This window comes from Lepidochelys kempii, chromosome 7 (assembly GCF_965140285.1).
Source record: "Lepidochelys kempii isolate rLepKem1 chromosome 7, rLepKem1.hap1, whole genome shotgun sequence".
In the NCBI taxonomy this organism is placed as follows: Eukaryota; Metazoa; Chordata; order Testudines; family Cheloniidae; genus Lepidochelys; species Lepidochelys kempii.
Window position 1 is genome coordinate 25361811 of NC_136386.1, and position 27659 is coordinate 25389469.

General features: G+C 40.6%; 1 protein-coding gene across 6 annotated transcripts in view; it reads left to right on the forward strand.

Moving 5' to 3' along the window:
- The window catches only part of DNAH12 (dynein axonemal heavy chain 12), a 179419-nt gene that overhangs the window by 140794 nt on the left and 10966 nt on the right, over window positions 1–27659 (forward strand). For 5 of the 6 annotated variants that reach the window (XM_073351485.2, XM_073351484.2, XM_073351487.2 and 2 more), the window contains 9 exons: window positions 4317–4489; window positions 5277–5417; window positions 6549–6707; window positions 7886–8030; window positions 17099–17249; window positions 17620–17873; window positions 19075–19215; window positions 24913–25050; window positions 26060–26293. In XM_073351485.2, the coding sequence (XP_073207586.1) occupies window positions 4317–4489; window positions 5277–5417; window positions 6549–6707; window positions 7886–8030; window positions 17099–17249; window positions 17620–17873; window positions 19075–19215; window positions 24913–25050; window positions 26060–26293 (1536 nt within the window). The remainder of the gene's footprint in view (window positions 1–4316; window positions 4490–5276; window positions 5418–6548; window positions 6708–7885; window positions 8031–17098; window positions 17250–17619; window positions 17874–19074; window positions 19216–24912; window positions 25051–26059; window positions 26294–27659) is intronic. The other variant, XM_078853594.1, reaches the window with a different exon arrangement.

The following is a 27659-nucleotide window of genomic DNA, read 5'->3' on the forward strand; positions in this document are numbered from 1 at the left end:
CCAAGTTCTAATATTGTAAATGCCTCTGACTCACTGTGTGGTCTCGTGTGAGTCAGTTAACCTGTCTCTGTGTTAATTTTCCCACATATAAAATGAGAATAATAATACTTACCTTTAGGTTTCAGAGTAACAGCCGTGTTAGTCTGTATTCACAAAAAGAAAAGGAGTACTTGTGGCACCTTAGAGACTCACCAATTTATTTGAGCATAAGCTTGTCACAAGGTGTCTAAGGTGTCACAAGTACTTACCTTTAGGACATCACTGAGGAGGCTGGGTGGATTAATTAATATTTGTGTGGTACACTGAAGATGGGAAATGTTATATATGGGTAAGCATAGTGGGCCAGATTGTCCCCCAATTGGAAAAACCTGCATATGGGACAAGAAACATCTTGACTGCCAATTATATGAGTTTTCGCTGAATTATCTTGTTAGTGGGTGGTGTACCATGCTAGGAAAATGGTAGCCTGCATTTGCCTCTACATTTACAGATCTCCTGAAATAAGGCCTTCTGGGCAGAAAGTGACATGCTGCAATACCTTCTTACCTTCCACGGCTCTTGAACAGCATTTTTGGGAGGGTCCACTGTGAAGATAATCTGCATCATATAATGCAGGGATTCCCCATTTAAGGAGGGATTGGGAAAGTGCAACTCTCAAGGTTCCTTCCCCATTCTGAACTCTAGGGTACAGATGTGGGGACCTGCATGAGAAACCCCCTAAGCTTATTTTTACCAGCTTAGGTTAAAACTTCCCCAAGGTACAAACTATTTTACCTTTTGCCCTTGGACTTTATTGCTGCCACCACCAAGCGTCTAACAAATATATAACAGGGAAAGAGCCCGCTTTCCCCCCCAAACGTCTTTCCCCCCAAAATCCTCCCAAACCCTACACCACCTTTCCTGGGGAAGGCTTGATAAAAATCCTCACCAATTTGCATAGGTAAACACAGACCCAAACCCTTGGATCTTAAGAACAATGAAAAAGCAATCAGGTTCTTAAAAGAAGAATTTTAATTGAAGAAAAAGTGAAAGAATCACCTCTGTAAAATCAGGATGGTAAATACCTTACAGGGTCATCAGATTCAAAACATAGAGAATCCCTCTAGGCAAAACCTTAAGTTACAAAAAGACACAAAAACAGGAATATACATTCCATTCAGCACAACTTATTTTATCAGCCATTTAAACAAAACAGAATCTAACACATATCTAACTAGATTGCTTATTAGCCTTTTACAGGAGATCTGACCTGCATTCCTGCTCTGGTCCTGGCAAAAGCAACACACAGACCAAGAGAACCTTTGTTTCTCCCCCCGTCCAGCTTTGAAAGTATCTTGTCTCCTCATTGGTCATTTTGGTCAGGTGCCAGTGAGGTTATCCTAGCTTCTCAACCCTTCACAGGTGAAAGGGTTTTTCCTCTGGCCAGGAGGGATTTTAAAGGTGTTTACCCTTCCCTTTATATTTATGACAGCAACAGATAGTGATATTCTCCCAGTCTCAACTGTCCTGCCCCTGGCCTCCTCCTCCTCCTAAATCAATTAGGCTAATTTCCTCAGAACCTGCACAGTAGGACTCGTTTAGGTTTGGAGTAGTGGATAAAAAGTACCATGGAGCCAGAAAGGTTTTCCCCTCAACAACCCCTGGCTTAGCTCTTATCTATATGAAAAATTTGACCAAAAGAATTATAGCAGTATAATCATACCAGAATAGATATGCTGGTGAACTCCCTGTTATAACATGTCAAAGCAGAGTATTTAAACTGGAATAAACTGGACAGTCTCTATGTAAAATCATAAATGGACACAAATCAGACGTCAAGAATTATAACATTCAAAAACCAGTAGGAGAACACTTCAATCTCTTTGGTTACTCGATTACAGACCTAAAAGTTGCAATTCTTCAACAAAAAAACTTCAAAAACAGACTCCAGTGAGCGACTGCTGAATTGGAATTAATTTGCAAACTGGATACAATTAACTTAGGCTTGAATAGAGACTGGTAGTGGATGGGTCATTACACAAAGTAAAATTATTTCCCCATGTTTATTCCCCCCCCTCCACTCCCCACTGTTCCTCAGACATTCTTGTCAATTGCTGGAAATGGCCTACCTTGATTATCACCCCCTGCTCTCCTGCTGGTAATAGCTCACCTTAAGTGATCACTCTGGTTACAGTGTGTATGGTAACACCCATTGTTTTATGTTCTCTATGTATATAAATCTCCTCACTGTATTTTCCACTGAATACATCCGATGAAGTGAGCTGTAGCTCATGAAAGCCTACGCTCAAATAAATTTGTTAGTCTCTGAGGTGCCACAAGTAGTCCTTTTCTTATTTCATAATAGTATCTCCATATGGGGAGTTATCCTGGCATAACTACAGCAGTATAAGTATACCATTACCATTCTGCGGATCAATTTCCCCATGTAGCTAAGCCCTAAGCACCTAAGATGCATTAGAAACTGGGGAGAACAATCTGGTTCACAGTCATCTGTTAGAGCCCTATTGTTCTAAAGTAATCTAGATGTATCTGAAAACAATCTTCTAAAACACTTTGTGTTCTGAAGCACCCTCGTTTCATGCGGGTGTGAGGTTACAGGTGATGTTTTATCCTCAAGTCTGAAATTCCTTACTCTTTTGTTTTTGTAAGGTCTGTAATGTCACTTTGATATGATATTTGTGGCTCAATGTGTTTAATCTTTTTTATGAAAGGAGGGTTTTGCACAATTAGTAGATTTTCCTTAGGACTTGTGTAGGATCATATTCTTAAGCAAGAAATAGGAAGTACATTACGCCAGTGACAGTAGTGAAGATTTCTTCCTGTCCTGAGAAATTACTTGTTTCCATCCCTGTTCCTGGTGTCTTCGCCTTTCACATTGGCAGTTCTTTGTAAAACATGGAGTCTGTAAAAATTGCTAAGGCAAGTGCTCTATTTATATCAGAGAGTGATTTCCTCTTCCGTGGCCTGAAGACTGTCTGCTTATAGAGTCAGGTTAAGCTTTTGGTATCTATCTATACAGTGCAAGTAAGCACTAAATTATCATGCAGTTACTTTGCTTTAGTGGCATACAGTGTGGCACTTCTAGGCCAGCCTGTTAACATAAATCCAGTAGTGCTCTCTGACTAAATTACTTCATAAAGAAAGGTAGAGTGGCAAAGCTATAAAGAGATTCAGACAGAATTCTCACTAAGGCTCATGTAGGAGAGAAGGGTTGGCTTCTCAGTAACAGTTGCTTTCAGAAGGAACCTAATAAATTCCATATTTTATGTTTAAGGCACAAGGTGTGTTTCCTTGCATGGTGACCTACTAATAAATGTCCTATAAGATTTTACTCAGTTACCTAAACTTTTCCATTATACTTGAACAGACCTATTCAAATATGTGCAGGGAGCAAATAGGTGGAGGAAAAAACATTCCAATCTTTAGAATACACTCTCCTTTTTTCAGTTACATTAATATTTTTTGCTGCATTGGAATTCATCCTTGTGATGTGCTTAAGAAATACATAATAGAGAAATGGGGTATTTTCAAAAAGCTGACAGACTTATAGGTACCTAGACCACAGAGAACTACAGCTGTAAACTTTGTTTTGGTAACATATTTATGAAAAATAACTTCCCTTCCATATGTGTACATAATTCTCTTTGATAACAATGAGAGTTAAGTATGCACTGGTGGTAACTAGACATCTCTGAATTGTCAAAGACTTTACAGCAATAAAATATCAGTGATTCTGTGTTTTATCTGTTATTGTCCTTATACTCCATTTGTTAGCACCTAGCTACATTAATACTGTAATATATACTTACAAGTAAGAAACAATCCTTCACTCTTTATGTTAGCTATATTCTAAGTTATTTAATTTCATATAATATATTTGATAAAAGGCAAATATATTGTTAAATATCTTCTGCTGGAATGATTATACATGAGCAATTTGAAATCCAGTCATATTTCCGGGCATTTAATGGTGAAGTCTAACACACCTGATGCAGAGGGACAAGCCTGACCGGTTGTGCCTGGTTTTGTTTTGGTCTTGACTACCTTAGGCCCCAGTACTGCAATAAGCTCTGTGGGGAAAGATCGTGAAATCAAGGGGTCTTTGTGAGAGTGCTGGGTTCCACCCACCCAGGGCTCATTTGAGGGTTAGGGCCTGAGACTGTAAGTATTTTGGAGCATGGAAGGTGTCTTACTCTATGCTTATAAAGTGTCATATACATTTATTTTTAATAATGATAGTATATACTAATACATTCTTTGTGAAGAAAGGAAAATATGAAGAGAAAATCTTTTACAATATTTGTCATTTTGTTTAGGTTGCTGAGAAAACAGAAATAAAAATAGCAGAATCACGAGAAGGTTATAGACCAATTGCAAAGCATTCATCGGTGCTCTTCTTTAGTATTGCAGACCTAGCTAACATTGACCCCATGTACCAATACTCTCTCAGTTGGTTTGTTAATCTCTATATCAACTCTATTCATGACAGGTAAGTACTTATTTCTGAGCCAAAATACCATATATCTCTTTATTTCTCTTCTGATCAACAGTTCCCTCCATTTAAAGCATTTACCTCACTAAATTAGGCTTTCCACTTCTGTTTTGTCTCACTGAGGCCCAAGTTTTTAGAAATTATCTCTGATTTTGGTGTTACAAATTTGGTCCAGCAAATATCAGCATCTGTATTTTTGCACCTGTAGTTTTATAGAAACCAGTATTAGTAAGTCTCTGAACTGATTGCCCACAGTGCAGCTAGGATGGGCTCAGCTCCCCTAATATGCAGATCAGATAGGTCCAAGTTGTGGTGAGGAACCATCAGCCACTGACTCTTCCCTTTTTAAACACAGACTCCCCAGACACAAAACATCTCTTATTAAGAGAAGCAATATGATTCTTAGCTTCCAAATGGACAGTTCTCCCACCACAAGCACTCTCCTTAATATGTCATACAAAGGACAGCACTCCCTATATTAATCTGCTGCAGTGTTATTTCTTGAGGATTCCAAATCTGGTGTTGAAATAGAACCCATAATGCATGGTGAGCGTGCCGCCACCTGAGTACAACTGAGATTTCAGTTAATCATTTTGGCTGGGATATTCAAAGGAGCCTAAGGGAGCTAGCTGCCCAACTTCCTTTGGATGCAGTTGGTTGCCTAACTCCTTTAAGTGCTTTTGAAAGTTTCAGCCCTAATCTGTATCCCGCCAAAACCTTTCAAAGAGCTTTGGATTTCTTATTTAGTTGTTGACTCAATATATGTACAAATGTTCTTTTTTAGTAACAAATCCAAAATTTTGGAGAAGCGTCTTCGATACCTAAATGACCACTTTACATACAACCTATATTGCAATATATGTCGCTCATTGTTTGAGAAGGATAAGCTGCTGTTTTCCTTTTTACTGTGCTGCAATCTTCTCATGTGAGTTTAATCTTTTTTTTCTAGCATCTCATAACGCAAGACAATCATTTTTCTTAGATTGAAAGTATTTACAAATAACAGAATACTTGGGCACAAATGGTGATAACTTAGTCTTTAGTGCCTAGTCATGAAATGTGAGTGCTTTTGCTCCCATTGAAATCAGTGGTTTTGCCACTGATTTGGGTGGGAAGATGAGGCCTCAAAATGTCTCATTAATTTTTTCCTTTTATGTTTTTATGGTACCCTTCAAAGGGGTGGATGATGTTATCTAATAATAATACAATGTGAACATCATTTTAAATATAAGGTTTCAGGAAAAATTCTCCAAGTAAGAGGTCTGTCTTTCCGGCAGTTTTGTGGAGCATATCACTCCCCCTTTCTTGAGGAGCCTTTCTTTTTCCCATCTCCCCATTGTCTCTGCTTTTCCTTCCACCATGTGATCTAGACTCTCCACTCTGGCTGACTGGCTGTGCTGCTGCTTTTGCACAATGTAGTTTGTGTCTGTGGGCATTGAAGAAAGAAAGGAAGGCACACATGGCTACTTGGAAACATCATAATCAGTTATTATGTGCATACATTTTTTAATAACCAGGCTCACCAGCTATATTAATTTATATTGCTTAACTGTAAACCATATGAATTTATAGTGAATGCTAACATCTTATGCATCATATCCACACTGTCTTCCACTCTGCCTTATGCATGGGAGGCCCTTCTTGAGCTGATTTGTAAGGCCACAACCATCTCCTCCTCTGCATTCTTCCTCAAGATCCATCTTTGGCATGACACTTACAGGAAATCAGCCAATGATTGATGGGTAGGCTTGGACACAGATAGCAGTAGCTGAGACTTTTTATAAGTAAAAATAAGTGAATTGTATACATATGATTGTATCCTTCTTCCCTTACCCTTAATTATCATTTCTCCTTATAATGTTTGTAAATTGCATAACACAGTGAGGCCCTGAAACCTCAGATGCTACTGCAATATGAATGTTGTAAAATAAAAATGGAACATAACAGCTTTTGCTTTATACATAACAAACAGCTTTTGCTTTATACTATGTCAAAATGCATTTTTAATATAACTGTGTATTGCTTACAAACTATTTTGGCATTCTTCTGAATTTAGGGCTAGGAAAGAGATAGAACAACAGGAATTTATGTTCCTATTAACTGGAGGAGTGGGTCTCAAGAACAAACACAAGAATCCAGATCCAACTTGGCTACAAGATAAAAGCTGGGATGAACTATGTCGTGCAAGTGATTTCTCAGCTTTTAGAGGACTGAGGTACAGTAAAAATCCATTGTGAAATTACAAAAAACTACATTGACTGAAGTATGTTGCATACATTTAAGAAATATTTCTGAGACTTTTTCAGACTATCAATGTGATATTGAATATCAATGTGATTTGATACCTGTACAACATAAATTGTGTCTCAGCTTCAGAAGTGAGTACTTCTTTGTCACACATTGTAAGGAAGTTGCTGAGGAGGTTAATTAATTAGAAGGTTATTTCATGTTTTATTCAAGTAATTGTCAGAATGAATCCAATCAATTCCCAGATAAAGAACTTGTCTTTCTGGAGTGGATTGTATTACTTTTCCCTGTGAAGTCCCTTCCTGGTAGAAGAATCTTACTTTGAAAAGGAGGCAGCTGTGGCCAGGGGGAGTCCCTAATAGCAGAACTCTGTTGCAGGTGTAAGGGAGGAGACACCGGGGTAAAATCATGGCCCCACTGAAGTCAGTGGGAGTTTTGCCATTGATTTCAATTGGGTCAGGATTTCACCATAGGATTTTAGAGCCAGTGCAAAGGCATAAGCCTTCCACATGAGTCTGCTGTGGGTCCCAGAGCATCTGTGGGGTTTGGGAGTGGGCACTACAGATCATTTCATGGAGGAGCAAACCCCATTCTCTGACAAAACAACCAGAGTTGTTTGGCGTTCTCCTTCCTTTAAATGTAAGTTTAACTGTGGGGAAGAGGTGGGGAACTGGACTAATGTAAGAACCAGTCTCTCCCCCACTCATGGGATAACCTATCGGAGGGTGTTCCAGGGAAGAAAATTCCACAAGATTTCTTCTTCAAAGAATTTCCTTTGAATTCTTCTGTTGGGTAGTGGTGTTTGTCATGCACAAATATAGAAGAAATAGGGAGTTCACAATACCCAGAACCTATGAATCTCCTGAGATTCAAGCAGACCTTGGGGAGACCCAGGCCATACAGATGGAGGCTTTGCTCCTCCACACCAGCTTAGGTGGTCCCTCCCACTTCCCAGTGCAGAAGTCAGGTAAGAAGTTGTATAATATACAATTTTTGGCTGGTTGAGAGGGGGATAATGCATGTCGAATCGATTTTATTAATTGTACTGCATATGACACTATTTCTTTGTTTTTCATTTAATCAAGTGAATTAATGAAAACCTAAACTCTAGGCATTTACAATAACAGACTATGCTTTTTCTTCTAGGAGTCATATTTCTGAAAATGCAAGTGAGTGGCGTAAAATCTATGACAGCAAAGAGCCACACAATGTTCCCTTACCAAAACCATGGGATAAAACGTTGAATGAACTACAAAAGATTATCATTCTTCGGTGCCTAAGATCAGACAAGGTAAAAGGACATAGAAACATTTGTTTGTAGACTGTTATTTGGCATGTAGTACACTTTGATAATTATTATTACATGTTACTATGTTCTTTGAGTGCTTGCCAATATGTATGCCACTCCTGGTACCCCCATGCCCTTGAAAGCCAGATATTTTGGCTACCAGTATGTTTTGGGGCTGCTTATGCACTCTGAGTGTTCTTGTGCTCCTGTACCCAGGGCATAAAGGATGGAGTGGGCCCAACTGCCCCTCAGTTCCTCTTTACTGCCTGTGGCTGTGAGACCTTGGTAGAGTCCATGTCCTAGTGCAATCACCAAATCTTTTTGTGTATAGTTTTTAGGCATATAGTTTTAGGATTAGGTTGGATTTAGTGTACATAGTATAGTTTTGCCTACTGGCAAATAGTAATATAGTTATTTTTTCTTCATTTGGTGAAAATATTTTCATGGTACCATGAGTTAGCCATGACTGAACTGAAGTTTCCCAGCTTCAAGAACTGCTCTTCCTGTGAAGCAGATATATTGCTTAAAGACAGTTACATGAGCTTTTTTTTTTTTGCCTTGCGGAGGGGTGCATACCTGAAAAATGTTCTATCTGTCAGTCCTTTTAAAAAAGGGTGCAGATGGCTAAGGACGCTTGCTTCAAGCCTTTTCTTCCTGACCATTCAGTGAGGCCAGCTGTGGATCCAGGAAAGCAAGACCACGCTGGACATGAATGCTCTTTGCCCAGGGATGCTGTGGTGAGCTCTGGCTCAATCTCCTGCTCTCAACCACCTTTCTCAAAAATCAGCCTTGTGAGGATCCATGGGTCTAGAACCTCGGTCTGCTGGTCCCTGAGCGACCACCACATTCATACCACCACGGAACAGCTGTGGTAAAGCAGCAGTTGACAGATTATGAGCTTTGTGGGCCCAAGCACCACAGGATATGCTGCCCACAGAGGGCCTGATTGACAGTGCTCCCGGCATCCTGATTGGTCCAGGCACACTACTTAAGGGGACACCAGGAAGTTGTCTGTGCAATGAGGAAGATCTTAGCCAATTGCTTTGGCAGACCTTACTCCTGCCTTGTTCCTGCCCTGCTCCATTCTGCTTCTGCCTTTTCATTAAGGCATTGCTTCTGTCTAGGAGAGTATTGACACTAAAAATGGACTCCTCCTTCTGGTCCAGATTCAATAAGTGGTGCCAAGAACACAATGCAAATTTCAGAAAATCAGGAATTTCATCCATTTTGGACTTTCTCCAGTACCATTATACGTCAGGTGTCCACTCTCAGTAACATGCTATTTGCAGGATCCTAGGGGTCCCTGGCAGACATCCCACAGATAACCGGATTCCTTCAAGCAGTCCAATTAGCCATATCATTAGTCATGCCATTCTTCCTGAAAAGCCATCCCCTCAAGCCTTTGACTTCTGTGTCAGCCTTTTATTTATCCATTAAGACTTGTTTCCTAGTAGCTGTCACATCGACCAGGTGAGTGTCGGAGCGGGCAGCCTTATCTATACCGAAGCCTTATTGCTTGTTCCAAGAGGATCCAAGAGGATCAGGTGCTCAGGACAACAGAATCCTTTCTTCCTAAAGAATATTCCTCCTTCCACACTTCCCAAGAGGTTGTGCTTCCTTCATTCTATCCAAAACCACAACATTCAACTGAAAAGGCATCACACACCTTAGATGTCAGAAGAGCATTGAAAATCTGTCTCAAATGTACAGAATCCATGAAAAGATTGGGCTCTCTATTCATGCCCTTCCACCCAAAATGCCAGGGACTCAGAGCTTCCAAGTCCTCCATTACTAGATGGTTTAGACTATGTATTGTGAAAGCCTACAGATCATCAGAGGTTCCTGTCCTAGAAGGGATCAAGGCACATTCTACAAGATCCTTAGTAACCTCATGTGCAGAACAAGCAAGTGCATCCATTTTGGAAATTTGCAAAGCAGCCACTTGGTCTACAGCTAACGCCTCATTAAGTACTGCAAGGTGGACTTTCTGTCTTTGGCAGGAAGGTGCCGCAGGTGGAGTCACAGAAATAATATAGACTTTTGAGCAAGCTTACAAAAAAGGGACTACTTCTTTCCTACTGAACTTTTGTTTCATAATCCTCCCTACAGCTTTTCCCAGACATCCAGAATTGTAGGAGATGCTGAGCTGCAGAATTGAAAGTTTCTTACCAATAATTTACTTTCTGCTAGCAGTGTCTCCCAAAATTCTAGTCATCCTGAGTTACTTATGAGTCAAGTGTCAAATATTGACTGGAATCATTGCCATATGGCAATATTCCTTCATCTAATGTACATAGTTAATATCTTTGGAATATGTGTTAGCAAAGTTATGCAAGTTTTACGGCTTGGGAATAAGTAATGTGTTAGAAAATGGGAGCAGAGGAGTCATGGCCAGACCATGCAATACCAAAAAGCTGATCCGCCTCTGTGAACTGCTGAGAAAGGAAAACAGACCAGACAGCTAGCATTGTGGGAGACACTGCTAACAGAAAGGAAATTATCGCCAAGAAATTCTTAATCAGTCTCCAAACATATTAAAGAGGTATCTTGTTTACTTTCCAAGGACTATTCTTATGATGTGTGTGCATAGGTGCTGACCTTTGGTTTTGCTGGCGGGTGCCCCACCCTGACTCTGCCCCCTCTCCCAAGGCCCTACCCCACTACACCCCCAAAGGCCTGCCCCTGCTCCCCGCCTCCTGGTGGCTCTGTCTAGCGCCTGCCCCAACCCACTCACTCAAAGAGGCACAGGAGGTTTCCCCTCCTCAATGTAGGAAGGGTGGCCTAGTGGTTAGGGCAAAGGCCTGGGGCTCAGATGTTCTGGGTTTGATTCTCTGCTCTGCCATAGACTCCCTGCTTAGCCGTGGGAAAATCACTTCACCTCTGGGTGCCCTAGATCCCACCTTCCAAATGGGGCTGATACTTCCCTGCCTCCTAGGCTAAATCCATTCATGTCTGTGTGGTGATGGGGGCAATGGAGGTATCAAGGTTTCGGCATTCACAACATCCCCTGGCAATGAGTTCCACAGGTTGACTGTGTGTTGTGTGAAGAAATACTGCCTTTTGTTTGTTTTCTATCAGCTCTGAGACACCTGAAGGTGTATTTCTTGTAAATACAAATGTTATCACCTTTTTCCAGTGGCAATGTGTTTTCTTTTCCTATTAAGTTACTCAGTAATTAGAAATAAAGTCTTAAATCTATTTATACAATGCATTTGATATTTCTCCTGCACAAATGAAAACACACTCCAGTTTAAGGTACTAAAGGTGTGAAGATTCAAAACATAAAAAACAAATGTAAAAATTGAACTTGCATTTACAAATCACTGATCTAAAAGCCTGTTTTAGCCTCTGGAAACCGTTCAGTTTTATAAAATAATATAGAAATCCTGAGTATGTATCTACAGTGACCCAACTGGAGGATTCTTAACCGTGCCTTAATGAAAATATAATATGACACTATATGTCTTAAATGTTATTAAGAAAATTTGCTCTCTAAAAAATGTCATTTTCAAGAGCGTACTCAAATATTAAGGAACTTACTAAAGAGACCTGTTCTAAGGCTGTAACACCAGGTAGAATTAAGAGCTCTCCAGGAATTGTAAAAAAAAAAAGTCCCCAGGGTCCATAGACTAATTCATGAAAGATTTTATTTTCTGATTGAGAAGCAGAGGTATGTACAATAACTTCCTATGGTTTCCATCAGGAGCAACTGAAATGTATAAAGGAAGCATTGACTGTTACACTGAAAATAAAACTGACCACCTTTGTGGGAGAGACTTAAGGAGATCAGCACTCATCAGTTCCCTTCTCTTTCCCAAGGCTAGCCAGAAACTGCTCTCTCCTGGCTCTCATCCTATCAGCTGGGTGACAAGGAAATATTTACCCATATGGAGTGCTTTGTGTGCCCACTGCCCCTCTGGTTCTGGGGCTGCTAGCGCTGGGGGGGTTTCTAAGGTGCACAGGCTCTCAGCTGCCCAGCCTGAGGGGGCATTTGGGAACCTCATTAAAGGCTCCCTCTATGTATGAAAGGGTGGAGATGGACAGAGCAATACAGACAGCTCTCCCGCTCGCAGCCACAGAGCAACAGCAGCCTGCACAACGGGGAATTTACACTTCCCACAGCCTCGAGCCGATGGTGAGGGAGGAACTGCTGATCCAGCTCCTGGAGGACAGTCCTATCAACCAAAGCAACTTCTTGCTCAGCTCACAGCTAAAGGCTTCAGGTTCCTCCGGTGACAACATGGAGCAGCAGTTCATTTTCCTGTTTGCACTCAGCTGTGGTAGGAAACTCAGGGAGGAGCAGAAGCTCCCTCTGCCCTCCCTAAATGGTGCCCTGCTCCCTCTGCCCTGGAAAGGTACCACTTTTACCTGCAGTGGGAGCCAAGCTAGGAACTGCAGCCACATGCTGCAAAAGAGCTCATCCTGGCTCCCTACCAAACAGCTAATAGGCAGCTGCGCTCTACAGCTGATTGCTGGAAACAGCTGATCTGGTGGGCCCCGCATGTGCAAGAGCTGATTTGCGGCTGCCACAGCTGATTAAACTGGTGGGTGCTGAGCACCCACTATTTTTTTCCCGCGGTTGCTCCGGCCCTGGAGCTCCCACGGAGTCTGCACCTATGTATGTGTGGATCTGACAGAGTAAAGAACCTTCTGTGTGCCACATGGGTCCAGAGGTTCCAGGGATAGGCATTCCTGATAGTTCCCCCCCCCTCCGCCCCACTTTCTCTAATAACATCCAGTCCCTGGCCTACTGGGCTCCCTGGAGCTAGCAGCCTGCTACGTACCTTTTATTCGCACACCAATCCAGAGGTAGGACCACCTGCCTACTCCATCATAGGGAGCTTGTGGGACTCAGGTGGCAGTCCAGCATGCTGAAAAACAGGAGGAAGTATCTAAAGAAGAGCATCCTACCATGGAGGGGCAGATGATGCCAACTGCTGTTTCCTTGTCTTCTCTGGATGAAGCACTGGTGCCTGCAACCCCCTGTCAACCTAACAATTATAAAAGTTTTCAAGACCTGTTTCTCTTAATAGTGAATTAATTTGAGATAGCTATGGAGGGTGATACAGGATACATCTCAGAACTCCTAGATATCTTTCACGCCTCCATGCCTCATTGCCTGGTGATGCCAGTTAACAAAGCATTATCGGAGCTAGCGAAGAACATCTGGTAAACACCAATTTCTATTGCAGCAACTTCCAAGAATCCAGACAAATGATTCCAGGTGACATTAGATGTTTTTGAGTACTACTATATTCATCCTCTACCAGGCTCCCCGGTGGTAGCAGTGGCCCACAAAAGAACTAGGCAACAGAATAAACAAAAAGTGACACCCTCAAACAAAAAACCCCCAAAGTGACTAGATTTATTTGTCAGGAAAAATATTCTTTGACTAACCGGTAATTATGAATAGCTAACTCTGAGTTCTTGTTAGTGTCATGACCGGGACGTGGGTGGTTTGACCTTGTGGTCAGGAAAAACTATTCTTTGGCTAGCCTGTAATTACGAATAGCTAACTATCAGTCCTTGTTAGTGTCATGACTGGAATGTAGGCAGTCTGACCTATTGGTCGGAGCAGGAGTCAGGCTAGGTCAGATACCAGGAGGTCAGGGTCTGAGACTGGCCAGAGGTCAGACAGAGAGTCAGTCACAGGCAGGCAGGGTCAGGTTACCAGAAGATCTGCAGCAAGTTGTAGGAGCAGACATTGCAGGGGAAGCAATCCTGAGCAGGGAGAACCCAGTTGCATGAACAACTTCCTGTTCCTGGGTTAAGTAGAAACTTGGGACCAGTCAGGACCCCCAGGTTCCACCAATCATATTCCAGGACTGGTATCCTTTGTTAGAATTCAGCTGCTGTTCAAGGGTGGCAGGTTGGGACTGCCTAGCTCGTAAGAGCCCTGTGGATCAGGGTTCAAGACCTATGGTCCCTGACATCTAGTAAGGTATGATTATTTAAATTAGTATAAGGTGTTAGACTTCCCATACAAGATTCCTCAGGATAGCAGAAAGGCACTGAAGTCAGTAATCTCAGATGGGTAGCTGGTAGCATGAATGTCTTTCCAGGCAGCATTAGATGCTTCAGATATGTCTGCAATATCCATGGCCACATCTATCACCATGTGGAGAGCTTTCTTGTTACAGTCCTCAGGCATCCCAAAGGAAGTACATACAACAATAGAAGAGCTTCCCTTCAAGGGCTGTAGCATTTTAAGCAAGATGGATGAGGCCCTGCATTAGTTAAAAGATTCTCACTCTACTCTCTGGTATCTAGGATTTTACATACTATCTCCTACAAGGAAGCATATCAGACCTCTGATTTACAACATACTAGTTTCATCATCCAGGATCATCACGGGGTTACTATTTTCTTGGAGTTGCTGAGAAAGAGACCTACATCCTCTGCCTCACATCCTGCAACTTCCTTGAAGTAATCATTTTTAACACCTTAGTGAAGAGCAGTGTTACAGAACGCCTGGAAGATCTTTACCCCTTCCCACTCACATACAGACGTTGGGGAGTGCTGTCGCTATTTTCAGTGATCACAGAACCTCATTGCACTGGCTCACTGGGTTAAGGAGACCATCTCTGCGGGCTGTTCCCTGCAGTTCCACACGCTCCTTTCTTCCCCTTTCCCCATCTCTTTTCAAGGACCCTCTTCAGAAGAGTCTGTTATGACAAGAGGTGTATTCACTTCTGAATCTTGGAGCAGAGGAAGATGTGATTCTGGAAGGGGTTTTACTCAAATTATTTCCTGATCCCAAGGAAAAAGGAGGGCCGACACCCAGTTCTGGAGTTGAGATCACTCAGTGCTGTCATCTGCCACTTCAATTTCAAGATAGTAACTCTGGTATCCATGATCCCATTCTTAGATCCCTAGGACTGGTTTATGACTCTCAACCTCCAGGATGCTTATTTTCATATCATGATCCACCCCATACACAGAAAATATTTACAATTCCAAGTCGGAGATTCCCACTGTTAATACAAGATCCTCCTCTTCAGACTATTGACAGTGCCAAGAGATTTTACCAAATAATTGGCAGTAGTAGCAGCCCGCCTGAGAAATTAGGGAATACAGTTACACCCATACCTTGATGATGGGTTCACCTGAGGGAAGTCACTGCAGCAAGTGGGTGCTCCATGTATCAGATCCTTCACTGGATCCTTCATCTCTTTATCAGATTGGACCTAAAGATCAACATGGCAAAAATCATTCCTGGCATCAGCTAACCCTAACCTTGTACTAGATTCCACAACAGCAACTTGAACAACCACACATGACAATGCTGGCCAAAAAATAGTAGTCTCCAGCACACTGCCCAAGGAGTGGACATGTGAATACATGTGTACCAGGCAACACATTTTGAAGAATCACAGTTACTGTAAGGCAAGTAACTATTCTTTCTGTTAACTACAAGACTGATTAAATGGAACCTAAATGCAGTAAGTTCTGTTAAGATTTCTTTTCTCCCTACACTTCAAACTGCTAGAATTTCACTCCTCGTTTTTTTTGCTGATACAGACTAACACGGCTACTACTCTGAAACCAGTGACATAGCTGTGCAGGTGATCACATGTGTTCTACTTTTACCTAAATATCCTTAGCCTATATGTTATATATTCAGTCATCATCTATAATGATCAGTTTGACTCTAAAAGTAAAAGTGAGGTATTATTTTACCAGTACTACTGATCTCTTAATATTTTCTTCTTCTTAGTGATACTAAATTCTTATACTTTTTGATTGTTTCAAATATATGTTCAGGAACCCTTAATTTTTTTTTTACTGTCTGAGTCATAAGACTGTAAGGACAATCACAAGTTGTTATTTTTCATCTGTATTGACTATATTTAGTACTTCACAGGACGTAAAATTGCAGAATTAATATTTGGAATAAAAATTGACATGCAGGTTTTTTCATAAGTATATTTCCTCATGAATCTATCTGTACAGCAATAAGGGGTCTTGGTAGTTAGGAGAACTATACATGCTATATACATTTTTCATGGCAAAAAGAGACTTTTACTAGAATTTATGGGAAAACAGCCACTTTGGTCAGCAAAAATGGATATATGTTGTGCTTGTGTCACACTGAATGGCAACTAGTTGAGGCCTGGCATTGTGCTCTACAGCCTGAAAAAATTGCAACTAACAAAAAACATTTGTGAGGACATTATGCCTCACCTACTGAGATGATGTTTCACCCCCACTCCATTCTACCATCCACTGATTCTGTGAGGGGTTGCTGGGTTTTTTGTTGATAGGGTGGGAAATAATCATCCAGGCACTGGAAGTAGGCATTTAAAGCATAGGAGACTGGGGGAGTACACCCAGTTGTCCTCTGAAGAGGAGACCAAGCTATTGGAGGTGAAGCCTGCAACCCAAGAACACAACCTGTTTGGTGTCTGTTGGAGGAGTTATTTGGGGATTGACAAGTTAGTGCAGTGTAGCTGGGTGGATAAGGCCTCAGTAGTATGGAAATATTTAATAAGCTTCCAAGCTTTTGAATGTTAAATGAGCTCAAATTCCAAACTTACTGAGACTTCTACAAATTTAGTGTTAAGAGTCCCAAGGCCCTGAGTCATCCAGTGCAGGGGCGGAGGGGAGGCAGTTTGCACCTTCTAAATTCTGGGGCTGCTGAGTGGCCAGTTTGGCCCCTTGTGCAGGTTGAAGCAACCCTGAGCGCTGCCTTGAGTTGCTCCCTGGTTGCAGTGGGCCATCTTGCTGCGGTGCAGAATTGCTGGCCCTTCACTTTCTTTCTCTCCTGCCCACCGCTTGCACTGTGAGTATTCTGCAGTGGACCCATGTGAATATTTCTGGCCCCTTTATATTGGCACAGCTGGCACAAAGGGGCTGCTGGGCAACCATGGATTGGTCCCCAAGAGTGAATGTGAACTGTATACATTGACTGTGAAATATAGCTATTGATTTGCTACATTATCAGTATCCAACTCACTCTTTGTATAATGATTTAGGTTACCATGAATATGAAAGATGATACAGTGTATCCAACCAAATCTGATTTTATGTTATATTTGTGCTTACCAGTATATTTGCTTTTTTTAAAATAGATTAGTCCAGCAATAGCAATCTTTGTAACTGACAAACTGGGGAAGAAGTTTGTAGAGCCACCACCATTTGATCTATCAAAAAGTTACTTAGATTCAAATTCAACAATCCCACTAATCTTTGTGCTGTCTCCAGGAGCTGATCCCATGTCTAGTAAGTATTCACTATGGGATGTTTTCCTTACTAAATCTTTGAATCAGTGACAGATAAAAAGACCTGTCAAAATGTCTAGTTTTTCAGATTAAGAGCTTGATTCTCCTCCTTTTTGCACCTTATGGAGTCATTTGCACCTGTGCCAAATGGGTATAAAACGCTACCAAATCAGATTTGTAGAATTTTGTCTTGCAGAATAAAAGGGATATGATTTTAAAATCAAATAGTTTAATGCATTGTGAAAAAATTCTTTTAATTATTTTGAACTTTCAGATTTTAACAAAATAGTATTCTAATTCTTTTTTTAATATCAAATATAAAGCAGTCTTTTAAACTAACAAATGCTAAAAGATTGCATGTTTCATCCAAGGTCTCCTGAAATTTGCAAATGACAAACACATGGTTGGAAATAAGTTTCAAGCCATCTCGTTGGGACAGGGACAAGGACCTATAGCTGCAAAAATGATTAGAGAAGGAATGGAAGAAGGCACGTGGGTTTGTTTACAGAATTGTCATCTTGCTGTCTCCTGGATGCCGATGCTAGAGAAAATCTGTGAAGAATTTAATAGTGAAACCTGCCATCCATTCTTCAGACTTTGGCTTACCAGTTATCCGTCACCCAAGGTACTTTTATTTCCAGTGGACCTAATTACACGTTTAATGATAAACCATTTTGTATTCCACAATAGGATAACCACTCTGCAATTTTGGCTTGGATTTTCAAACTTGTACACGCAAAGTGGGTGTACATTTAAAAAATATCTCTCTCTAATTAAAGGATTGTTGTGAATATATATATATATAATCAAAATATAGTCGATATATATTAGAACAGAATGTAGACATGCTCTTCTTGTGAAGAAACAATGGTGTTTTCTGCCTTATAGATATGTTTTATTATCCACAAGTACCTTTGTTGCTTTTAAGAGGAGAAAGTTCCTATAGTCTATTTAATTTTGCTCTAAATCCAGGTCCAGATTTTTGCTGTTGACTATGTTTGGAACAAATCCTGATGAAACACTCTGTGTCTCAGAAATGTACTGTTCTTAGTGAAAGCGCAGCTCCTTGTTTTCATCTAATAGTGTAAATATCAACATTTTCAAATTTGAATTTTAAAATATATAACAATTAAAGGGAGATATATATATATATATATAGTTAAATTCATTATGTAGTACCATAAATTTGCTTAGTGCTCTGCAAACATTTTAAGGCACATTCTTTCCTCTGAGAAGCCTACAAGCTAGGGCTCTGTACATGCAAACACATACTTATTGGGAAGGAGGAGAAGGTAGAAATATTCTCAGAAGAAGCAGATCTTAAGGAGAATTTGAAGGAAGAGAGAACAGACTCTTGGTGCACGAGATCAGAAAGACTTCCAGGTGTAGGAGGAAGTAATGATAAAAGGTGTAAAAATGAGAGAGGGAGCATACAAAGGGAAGAGTAATGTGAGAGGATACATAATTTCATCAACAAAGGACAGTTGTTCTTTTTAATCATATTAGAAAATATAAAAATACAGAGCAGGCTTTTAAACATTTTTAGCATGAATGTAAGTCTGCTGAACAGAAGTGACTGTATTTTGGCTGTGGATACACATTCACACAGCTTTTATTGTTGTCCATGAGAGGTTGCACACCTGCATCCAAGGGCTGAATTTAGCCCATGTATATTTAATTTATAGGACTTTGAACATCAAGAAATTATTTTAAAAATACAAATATATTTATACTTGTATAATCTCTGTATAGAAATATCTCACTTTATTATTTTTTTTGCCATCGCCATACTCTCCTGTTGCAGTGTTGCTATTTATTTTGTCTAGTTTCCCGTAACCATTCTGCAGAATGGAGTAAAGATGACAAATGAATCGCCTACAGGTCTCCGGTTAAATCTACTTCAGTCTTATCTCTCAGATCCAGTTTCTGATTCCATCTTCTTCTCTGGGTGCCCTGGAAAGGAGCAGGTAAGTTGCTCATTCTTCGACACTTTTGAAATATTTATTTACTCACTGTTATGTCCAGAAGGTTCTAATCTAAAGCATTCCCTAAAGTTATGAGCTAGCGTTTACACAGAGACTAAATGATTAGTGAATAAAATACTTCACACATGGTTATAGCTTAAATGAACATTTTGTCAGATGGAAATCCCCACACTAGTTACACTGCAATAACATTAGCCAAACTTGGTTGATTCCTACATTAATGGCAATTATGGTTCCTCAGACTGAGAGCAACCCCACTGGGTTCTGCCGATGAAATCTGCTTCTGAAATGAAATCCCCAACCCGTCCTATCCTTGTGAGAATGGGGCATGAATGAGCCATGCTTCACCATACCGCTCATTTCAGCCTGTAGGCCACTCCTCCCAGCTCTTTACATGGGTTTGTGATAAGATATGTCCTCAGTGTGCACTATTAGCGCAGAGAACTTTCCTTCCTATAGAGCTACAATAGGTAAATGGAAACTGAAGAAAACAATGAAATAAGTTCCTTCCAGGCAAAACCTGAGAAAACAAACATCAGGGTCCCACTAGCCCATTAGTGAGACACACCTGCTAAACAAGTTGCAGAGAGGGAGGTAGGGGTCAAACCCAGCCATCATACCATTCTGAGGCATGGGAATGTTCCAGGGCAAAGATATAAAAGGGGTGTGGCAGTCCAGAGGCCTCAGTTCCCTCCAACTGCAACCAGCTGAACGAAGGTAGAGCTGCTCCAGAATTTTACCAGATCCATATATTTTATAATTATTTGGATATAGTTAGGCTGGTCTGTTAGTGTTAGGTTTAGTTTAGAAATAAGTTCTTCAGTGCTGGGGGAAAAAAAGATGACACAGCTGAAGACCAAAAAGCTAGGATTTAAGAGGTACGTCTGATGCCTAGCTGTGTTTCTGGTGGCCAAAACACATGCATGGTGTTTATCATAATTGGTCGAAAAACATTCACCTTCAAAATACTTGATCTTCTCAACCATCATGACATCAGCCCAGAATGAAAGACAGAACAGACTTCAGACTGTCTTACTCCAGGAAGCTCTGTCAGCAAAATTGCCTGGAACCAAGAGAGAGCAAGCCTCTAGCAAATCTTAGAAGCTTGCATTGGCTCCAAGCAAGTCTGGAAGAAAGAAAATTAAATACTCGTCTTTGGTGCTGTGCACTAAGGAATCTAGAAGTGTGAAGCACCCAAGGATCAAAACTGCTCAACAGACCGTGGGATTGAACTCTGATTCTAGAGCAATCCACAAGAAAAGGACAAGGCGGTAATAGTGAGCACAAGACTCCATCCTTGTTGGTGTTGGCCTCTTTTTATCAAGAACCAATCTGTGAGAAAAGATCCATCTGATCCATTGGTATTTAAAGAACCTTCCCCAAATGATGATTCTCTGTCTAAAACCAGAAGATGCTCTTTGGATCTGATTGTTTCAGATCCAAAAGAGCCGGATTCGAGAGAGAAGATGAAAGAACCTGTTATGAAGGTTAAAAATAAGAATCTGACTACTGAGGATTTGCGGTCTGGTTCCAGTACGGTACCACAATGGTTGGTGGTTATAGCACAGATTCATCAATCGGATCTGTCTCCTTCTCGGTCAGTAATGAATCCATGTGTGTCAATTGAATAGGAACTGAAGGTTATACTGGATAAATAGATAATCCTTCAGAGAATAGAAGGCAGATTGAAGAAGTTAGAATTTCTCCCATACCTGCACCACCTAAGACTCCTTCTGGGTCTTGAGAAAAAGGGTTTTTTCTATTTATCTTTTATTTAGCCTAGCAGGTTATTAACTCTACTTCCCTCAGGACTGAGAATGGCTTGAGATTGGAAAACAGATCTAAAGAAGAAATTTAAATCAAACTCAGTCAATTTAAGCAAACTCAGTCATTTCTCCCAGATCTGTATGGGCAGAGATATTTTCAGCCAGATCAGAGTATAGGGCTTTGACCAGATTGTCAGGCTTCACCTTGGTTTACGTCAGTGGTGGGCAACCTGTGGCTCACAGGCCACATGCGGCCCATCAGGGAAAACCACTGGCGGGCTGCCAGATCATTTGTTTACATTTGCACGGCCGCCCGCAGCTCCCAGTGGCTGTAGTTCGCCATGCCGCTTCCCACAGCTCCCATTGGCTGGGAATGACTTTACGTGGTCTCACTGGCCTTCTCCTGTACCTTTTCAGGGTATTCCTAGATATAGTGATTGCCAATTTGATACTGAAGACATTCAAGCATCAGACCCAAAGGATATGGATTTGATGGTACATCAGAGTCCTGATAGGTCATCTACAGTTGTAAGAGACATTTTATCTGAGGAAGAAGAATTGCTAGAGATCCAACAGTCACATCCAGACTCTGTGAACTTTACTTCTCCTTACAGAAGTGTAGGAGTGATTGCTCCTTCGTCACATTCAGATGATGTGGTGTTCTTCCAAGGACAGTAGAGATTCCCTTGATTCCTGTTGAGAAATCTTCACATTTTAGAAGCAGCAACTAGACAAATCCTTTATTGGAAGGATTGTCTCAACCAGTTTTAAGCAATTTGGAATGACCCTAATAGCTCAGCTTATGTTAAAAAAGTCTGATGACCTTTTCCTGTTTTCCCAGGAGGGTCTTGCTGTGTTTCATATCTCCGTTCTCCTAATTCATTGATAGTAGAGGCTGCACTGCATAGATGAAAGCGTGCTCAGGCCTATTTTATCCCCTCTGATAAGGAAGGGAAAAGACTGGATGTTTTCCTCAGCCACTTCAGATAGGAGAACAGTGAACCATTAAGATGTAATCGCAAGATATCAATGCCATCTTGTCAGGAAAAATGTTGTCTTTCATGAATACTCTCCCTGAGGAGCATAGGAGGTTAGCAATGTTCTTTTGGTAGAAGGACAGAATGTTGCTATCAGTTAAGGACTTTTTATTGTTGGTTTCCATGTATGATATAGATCCATATACAGCTCTAATTACTTATATATTGGAGTACTTATTATATCTTAAAAGAGTGGATCTCTCTTTGTCATCAGTCAAAGTTAGGGTGACCAGATAGGAAGTGTGAAAAATCGGGACGGGGGTTGGGGGTAATTGGCACCTATATAAGAAAAAGTGCCAAATATCGGGACTATCCCTATAAAATTGGGACATCTGGTCACCCTAGTCTAAGTTAATCTCTCAATGGTCTCAGCATACCATGTCTCTGGGGATAGTAAATTGGTTTTTATTGGTGGTGTAGTCAAAAGATTCTTGAAAGGTCTTAATCTATTTCCACCAGTTAGAGAGCCTATATCATCTTGGGATTTAGTGCTTACACTAAGTGCAACATCTGTTTGAATCTCTGGGGAGTTGTAAAATACCCTATTTATACATTAAGACAGTCATCTTGATACCTATCACTTGAGCAAGGTGCATAAGTGAATTACAAGCGCTGATGGCACACCCACTATTTACTGTCTTTAATAAAGATTGTCAAGGTTCCTTCCCCACTCTGAATGCTAGAGTACAGATGTGGGGACCTGCATGAAAAACCTCCTAAGCTTATCTTTACCAGCTTAGGTCAAAACTTCCCCAAGGTACAAAATATTCCACCCTTTGTCCTTGGATTGGCCGCTACCACCACCAAACTAATACTGGTTACTGGGCAAGAGCTGTTTGGAAACGTCTTTCCCCTCAAAATACTTCCCAAAACCTTGCACCCCACTTCCTGGACAAGGTTTGGTAAAAAGCCTCACCAATTTGCCTAGGTGACTACAGACCCAGACCCTTGGATCTTAAGAACAATGAACAATCCTCCCAACACTTGCACCCCCCCTTTCCTGGGAAATGTTGGATAAAAAGCCTCACCAATTTGCATAGGTGACCACAGACCCAAACCCTTGGATCTGAGAACAATGAAAAAGCATTCAGTTTTCTTACAAGAAGACTTTTAATAGAAATAGAAGTAAATAGAAGTAAAGAAATCACCTCTGTAAAATAAGGATGGTAGATATCTTACAGGGTAATTAGATTCAAAACATAGAGAATCCCTCTAGGCAAAAACTTAAGTTACAAAAAAGATACACAGACAGAAATAGTTATTCTGTTCAGCACAATTCTTTTCTCAGCCATTTAAAGAAATCATAATCTAACACATACCTAGCTAGATTACTTACTAAAAGTTCTAAGACTCCATTCCTGGTCTATCCCCAACAAAGACAGAATACAGACAGACACACAGACCCTTTGTTTCTCTCCCTCCTCCCAGCTTTTGAAAGTATCTTGTCTCCTCATTGGTCATTTTGGTCAGGTGCCAGCGAGGTTACCTTTAGCTTCTTAACCCTTTACAGGTGAGAGGAGCTTTCCCCTGGCCAGGAGGGATTTCAAAGGGGTTTACCCTTCCCTTTATATTTATGACAAAGATAAAATAATATTCTGTACATACCCAAGATTCTTGCCAAAAGTTCTGTTAGATATTCATATACCTGCATCTATAATGTTACCAGTATTTTTTCCCAAATCTCACACTCAAGGTGGGGAGGCTAGATAACATCTACTAGATGTTAGAAGGGCTTTAGCTTTCTACTTTGCCTAAAATGATTAGTTCTATCTATCTCCCAATTTGTTAATCACTTATGAAAAAAGGAATAAAAGGAGATCGGTCACTGTACATACTCTTTCAAGATAGATTAGATTATGTATTGAGGATGTTTATAAGATGATGAGTCTCCCTCTTCCTGAAGGAATTAGAGCTCATTCTACTAGATGAAAAGCAGCTGCTATCAAATTCTTTGGACATATTCCTTAATAGAAATATGGTGAGCAGCAACATGGAGTACAGTCCACACTTTTACTAAGCACCAGACATTAGGCTTAGAATCTAGATCAGATGCAAAATTTGGCAAGGCAGTTTTGCCGTCTTTTTTTTAATTAGGACTCCATGTTCCAACCATCCTGGGTCTGAGTTACAGCTTGTTAGTCTATCCCATGAATAGGAATATGCAGAGGACACTCAAAGAAGAAATGAAGGTTATTTACGTGTAACCAGAATTCTCTGAGATAGACTCTGCATATTCATGCTCTCTGCCCACCTTTCCCTTTGCCTCTGAGTCCTACTTATCAAAAGACCTGGGGTTGCAGAGGAAGGAACTGAAGCGGCTGTGGTGCTATGCCCCTTTTATAACCTTGCCCAGGAACATTCTGTGTTCCCTGAGGAGAAGGGCAAGAGAGACATGTGAGCACCCCAACAAACACTGCTAGGTACAATTCTACCATTCATGCTGCACCAGTCAGATGGGAGTATGCAGAGTCCATCTTGAAGAACTCCTGTTACAGGTAAGTAACCTTCATTTCCTTAGTTAATAAATAATGGTCCAGCCCTGCAAACCCTTAACTCAGTGTAGTGCACACATCCCCAACTAGTCCCATAGCTTCAGTGTTACTACTCAGGGGTGTAAACATTATATCTACTAGTCAGGGATTGCAGGAATAGGCTTTAACATATTAACTGTCAACTCTATATTGTTATCTAATAACATTTAAAAAAAAACCCAAAACCTCATGCTAGTCATAGTCTAACACTTTTATCCAAAACAGGAAATTTAAAATGTTAATAAAATGTTTTTCAAACTGCTTTTGTTGTTTCAGCCGTCTGCATAAATTAAAGACCATACGCAGTCATGCCAGTTAATACTTTTTGTTGTTGTTTTCTTAAAGACATGGGAAAAACTGCTCTTTGGAGTTTGCTTTTTTCATGCTCTTGTTCAGGAGAGAAAGAAGTTTGGCCCTCTTGGTTGGAATATCCCATATGGATTTAATGAATCAGACTTGCGAATCAGTATCAGACAGCTGCAGGTAAAGTCTTTATTTACTGTTGCATCCACAGTACAGAAATGGCTGTGTTAAATGCTCAAACACACAATCATAAACAGGTTTCCACAACTTTAGTTCAGGTTTCTTTGCTATTGAGACAAAGATAAATAAGATAGACCATGTTATATTTATAAAAATAAGAAATTCTTCATTAGATTTAGATAAATTTTCTAAAAAAAAATTCACAAAGCCATTTGGAACTCAGTATAACAGAGTTAAAACTATATTTCAAAGGAGGTCTCACTATTGAGTAGATTCCATCAAACTAGTAGATACCATCAAACTGCTCACAGTTCTTAGTCAAAGGAAATTTTGATACACAGCAAGTGGCCAGGGCTGTCCTGTCTGACTAGCTCTATAGGACTCCTGAGAAAATTTTACCAATTGACCAATCTAGACAAGAGTCCAGAGAGTTTAGGGTGGGAATTAGAAATGTTGAGTTTGAGCTGCTGGAAAAAACTATGATGAGTCACTGAAAGAGACAAACATTCTGAAGGTTAAAAGCAAGATACTCTGAGCATCCAAAGAGACTTGGTAAAAGAAAGAAACATGCCTTTGCTAGAAAAATCAGGCTTCAGAATATGCACAATTGTAAATACTGTAAGAATGATTGGATGATTTGTTAATTCTGGGACAAATCTTTCGGTCTCTGCCCAGTTCTTACTCAAAAAAACTCCCATTAACCTCAAATGGGAATTTTACCTGAGTGAAGACTTCAGAGTTTGAATTTGCTGCTGCACTAGGGGAAAACATTTACTGTAGCTCTGTACGAGTTAGAGCATACTCTTCTCTCCACACTGTGTTCCACTATTGCTCTGTAGGCCTCTCCATGGAAGGGTCCGTTGGGTTTGTGGGCCCATCTCTGCTCCTTTCCTATTTAATAATAAAAGGCAGATCACACTGTGTCTCTAATTAACTATAGGATTTGATTTACAAGCCTAATTGGGATTCAAGGTGGTGAAGTGTCTTAGATTTGTTTTCGTTGTTTCAGCTATTCATAAATGAATATGACCATGTTCCATTTGAAGCTATATCTTACCTTACGGGTGAATGTAACTATGGAGGACGAGTGACAGATGATTGGGACAGACGTTTACTAATGACTATGCTGGATGATTTTTATAATCCAGATATAATTGAAAACCCACGCTTTGCCTTTTCTCCCAGTGGCAACTACTATGCACCACCAAAAGGCACCTATGAGGACTACATTGAATTTATTAAGGTAACTTGGTTTCTTTGTAAAATGGAAGCTCACATAATATTCGGTCTAATTACATTAGTGAATGTTGCAAAAATAAAATATTTTCAGTGATGTGTCATTTTTAATTTGATATTCCATTAATGTTAAAAAATTACTTCTGCATAGAATCATAGAATCATAGAATATCAGGGTTGGAAGGGACCCCAGAAGGTCATCTAGTCCAACCCCCTGCTCGAAGCAGGACCAATTCCCAGTTAAATCATCCCAGCCAGGGCTTTGTCAAGCCTGACCTTAAAAATCTCTAAGGAAGGAGATTCTACCACCTCCCTAGGTAACGCATTCCAGTGTTTCACCACCCTCTTAGTGAAAAAGTTTTTCCTAATATCCAATCTAAACCTCCCCCACTGCAACTTGAGACCATTACTCCTCGTTCTGTCATCTGCTACCATTGAGAACAGTCTAGAGCCATCCTCTTTGGAACCCCCTTTCAGGTAGTTGAAAGCAGCTATCAAATCCCCCCTCATTCTTTTCTGCAGGCTAAACAATCCCAGCTCCCTCAGCCTCTCCTCATAACTCATGTGTTCCAGTCCCCTAATCATTTTTGTTGCCCTTCGCTGGACTCTCTCCAATTTATCCACATCCTTCGTGAAGTGTGGGGCCCAAAACTGGACACAGTACTCCAGATGAGGCCTCACCAATGTCGAATAGAGGGGAACGATCACGTCCCTCGATCTGCTCGCTATTGCCCCTACTTATACATCCCAAAATGCCATTGGCCTTCTTGGCAACAAGGGCACACTGCTGACTCAAATAAGACATGTGAAATAAGACAGCATGAATGTAACAAATTCATTTTCTAATATTAAAATGCTGGAACATCTAAAACAATAATGTTTAGCTCTTTTATAATGCCTTTGCTCCAAGGATCTTAAATTGTATTACAAAATAATAATTCTCTTAGTACCTCACATCACTGAAATACAGCCACTTCTGGGGTAGAGCACAGAAGCTATAGAACAGTCCACCATTAATTTTGAATAGGAAGTAAAGAATACATCTAACTGAAACCTCAAGGGAATTTAGGCAGCTCAAATGTAATTACTTTTAGTTGGAATTTGGCAGAACATTGGGGATAGCACTTCTGCTTTTGCAAAAGGTGCCTTAAGATGTTTAGTGAGCTCTAAGTCCATGCATTGCTTCAGTACGGTTCTAGGGAGAAGAATCCTATAACACTGAATCACAAATGTTACTCTCTGCTGTGCTAGGTGTTTTCTGAGACGTCTCCTTTCTAAGCACTGACCTCGCCAGACTCTCCTTAGACTGTGAAATAAGACAGCATCAAACCACAAACTGATCTGGGTGAAATATGAGGTGGTAATTTCATTTA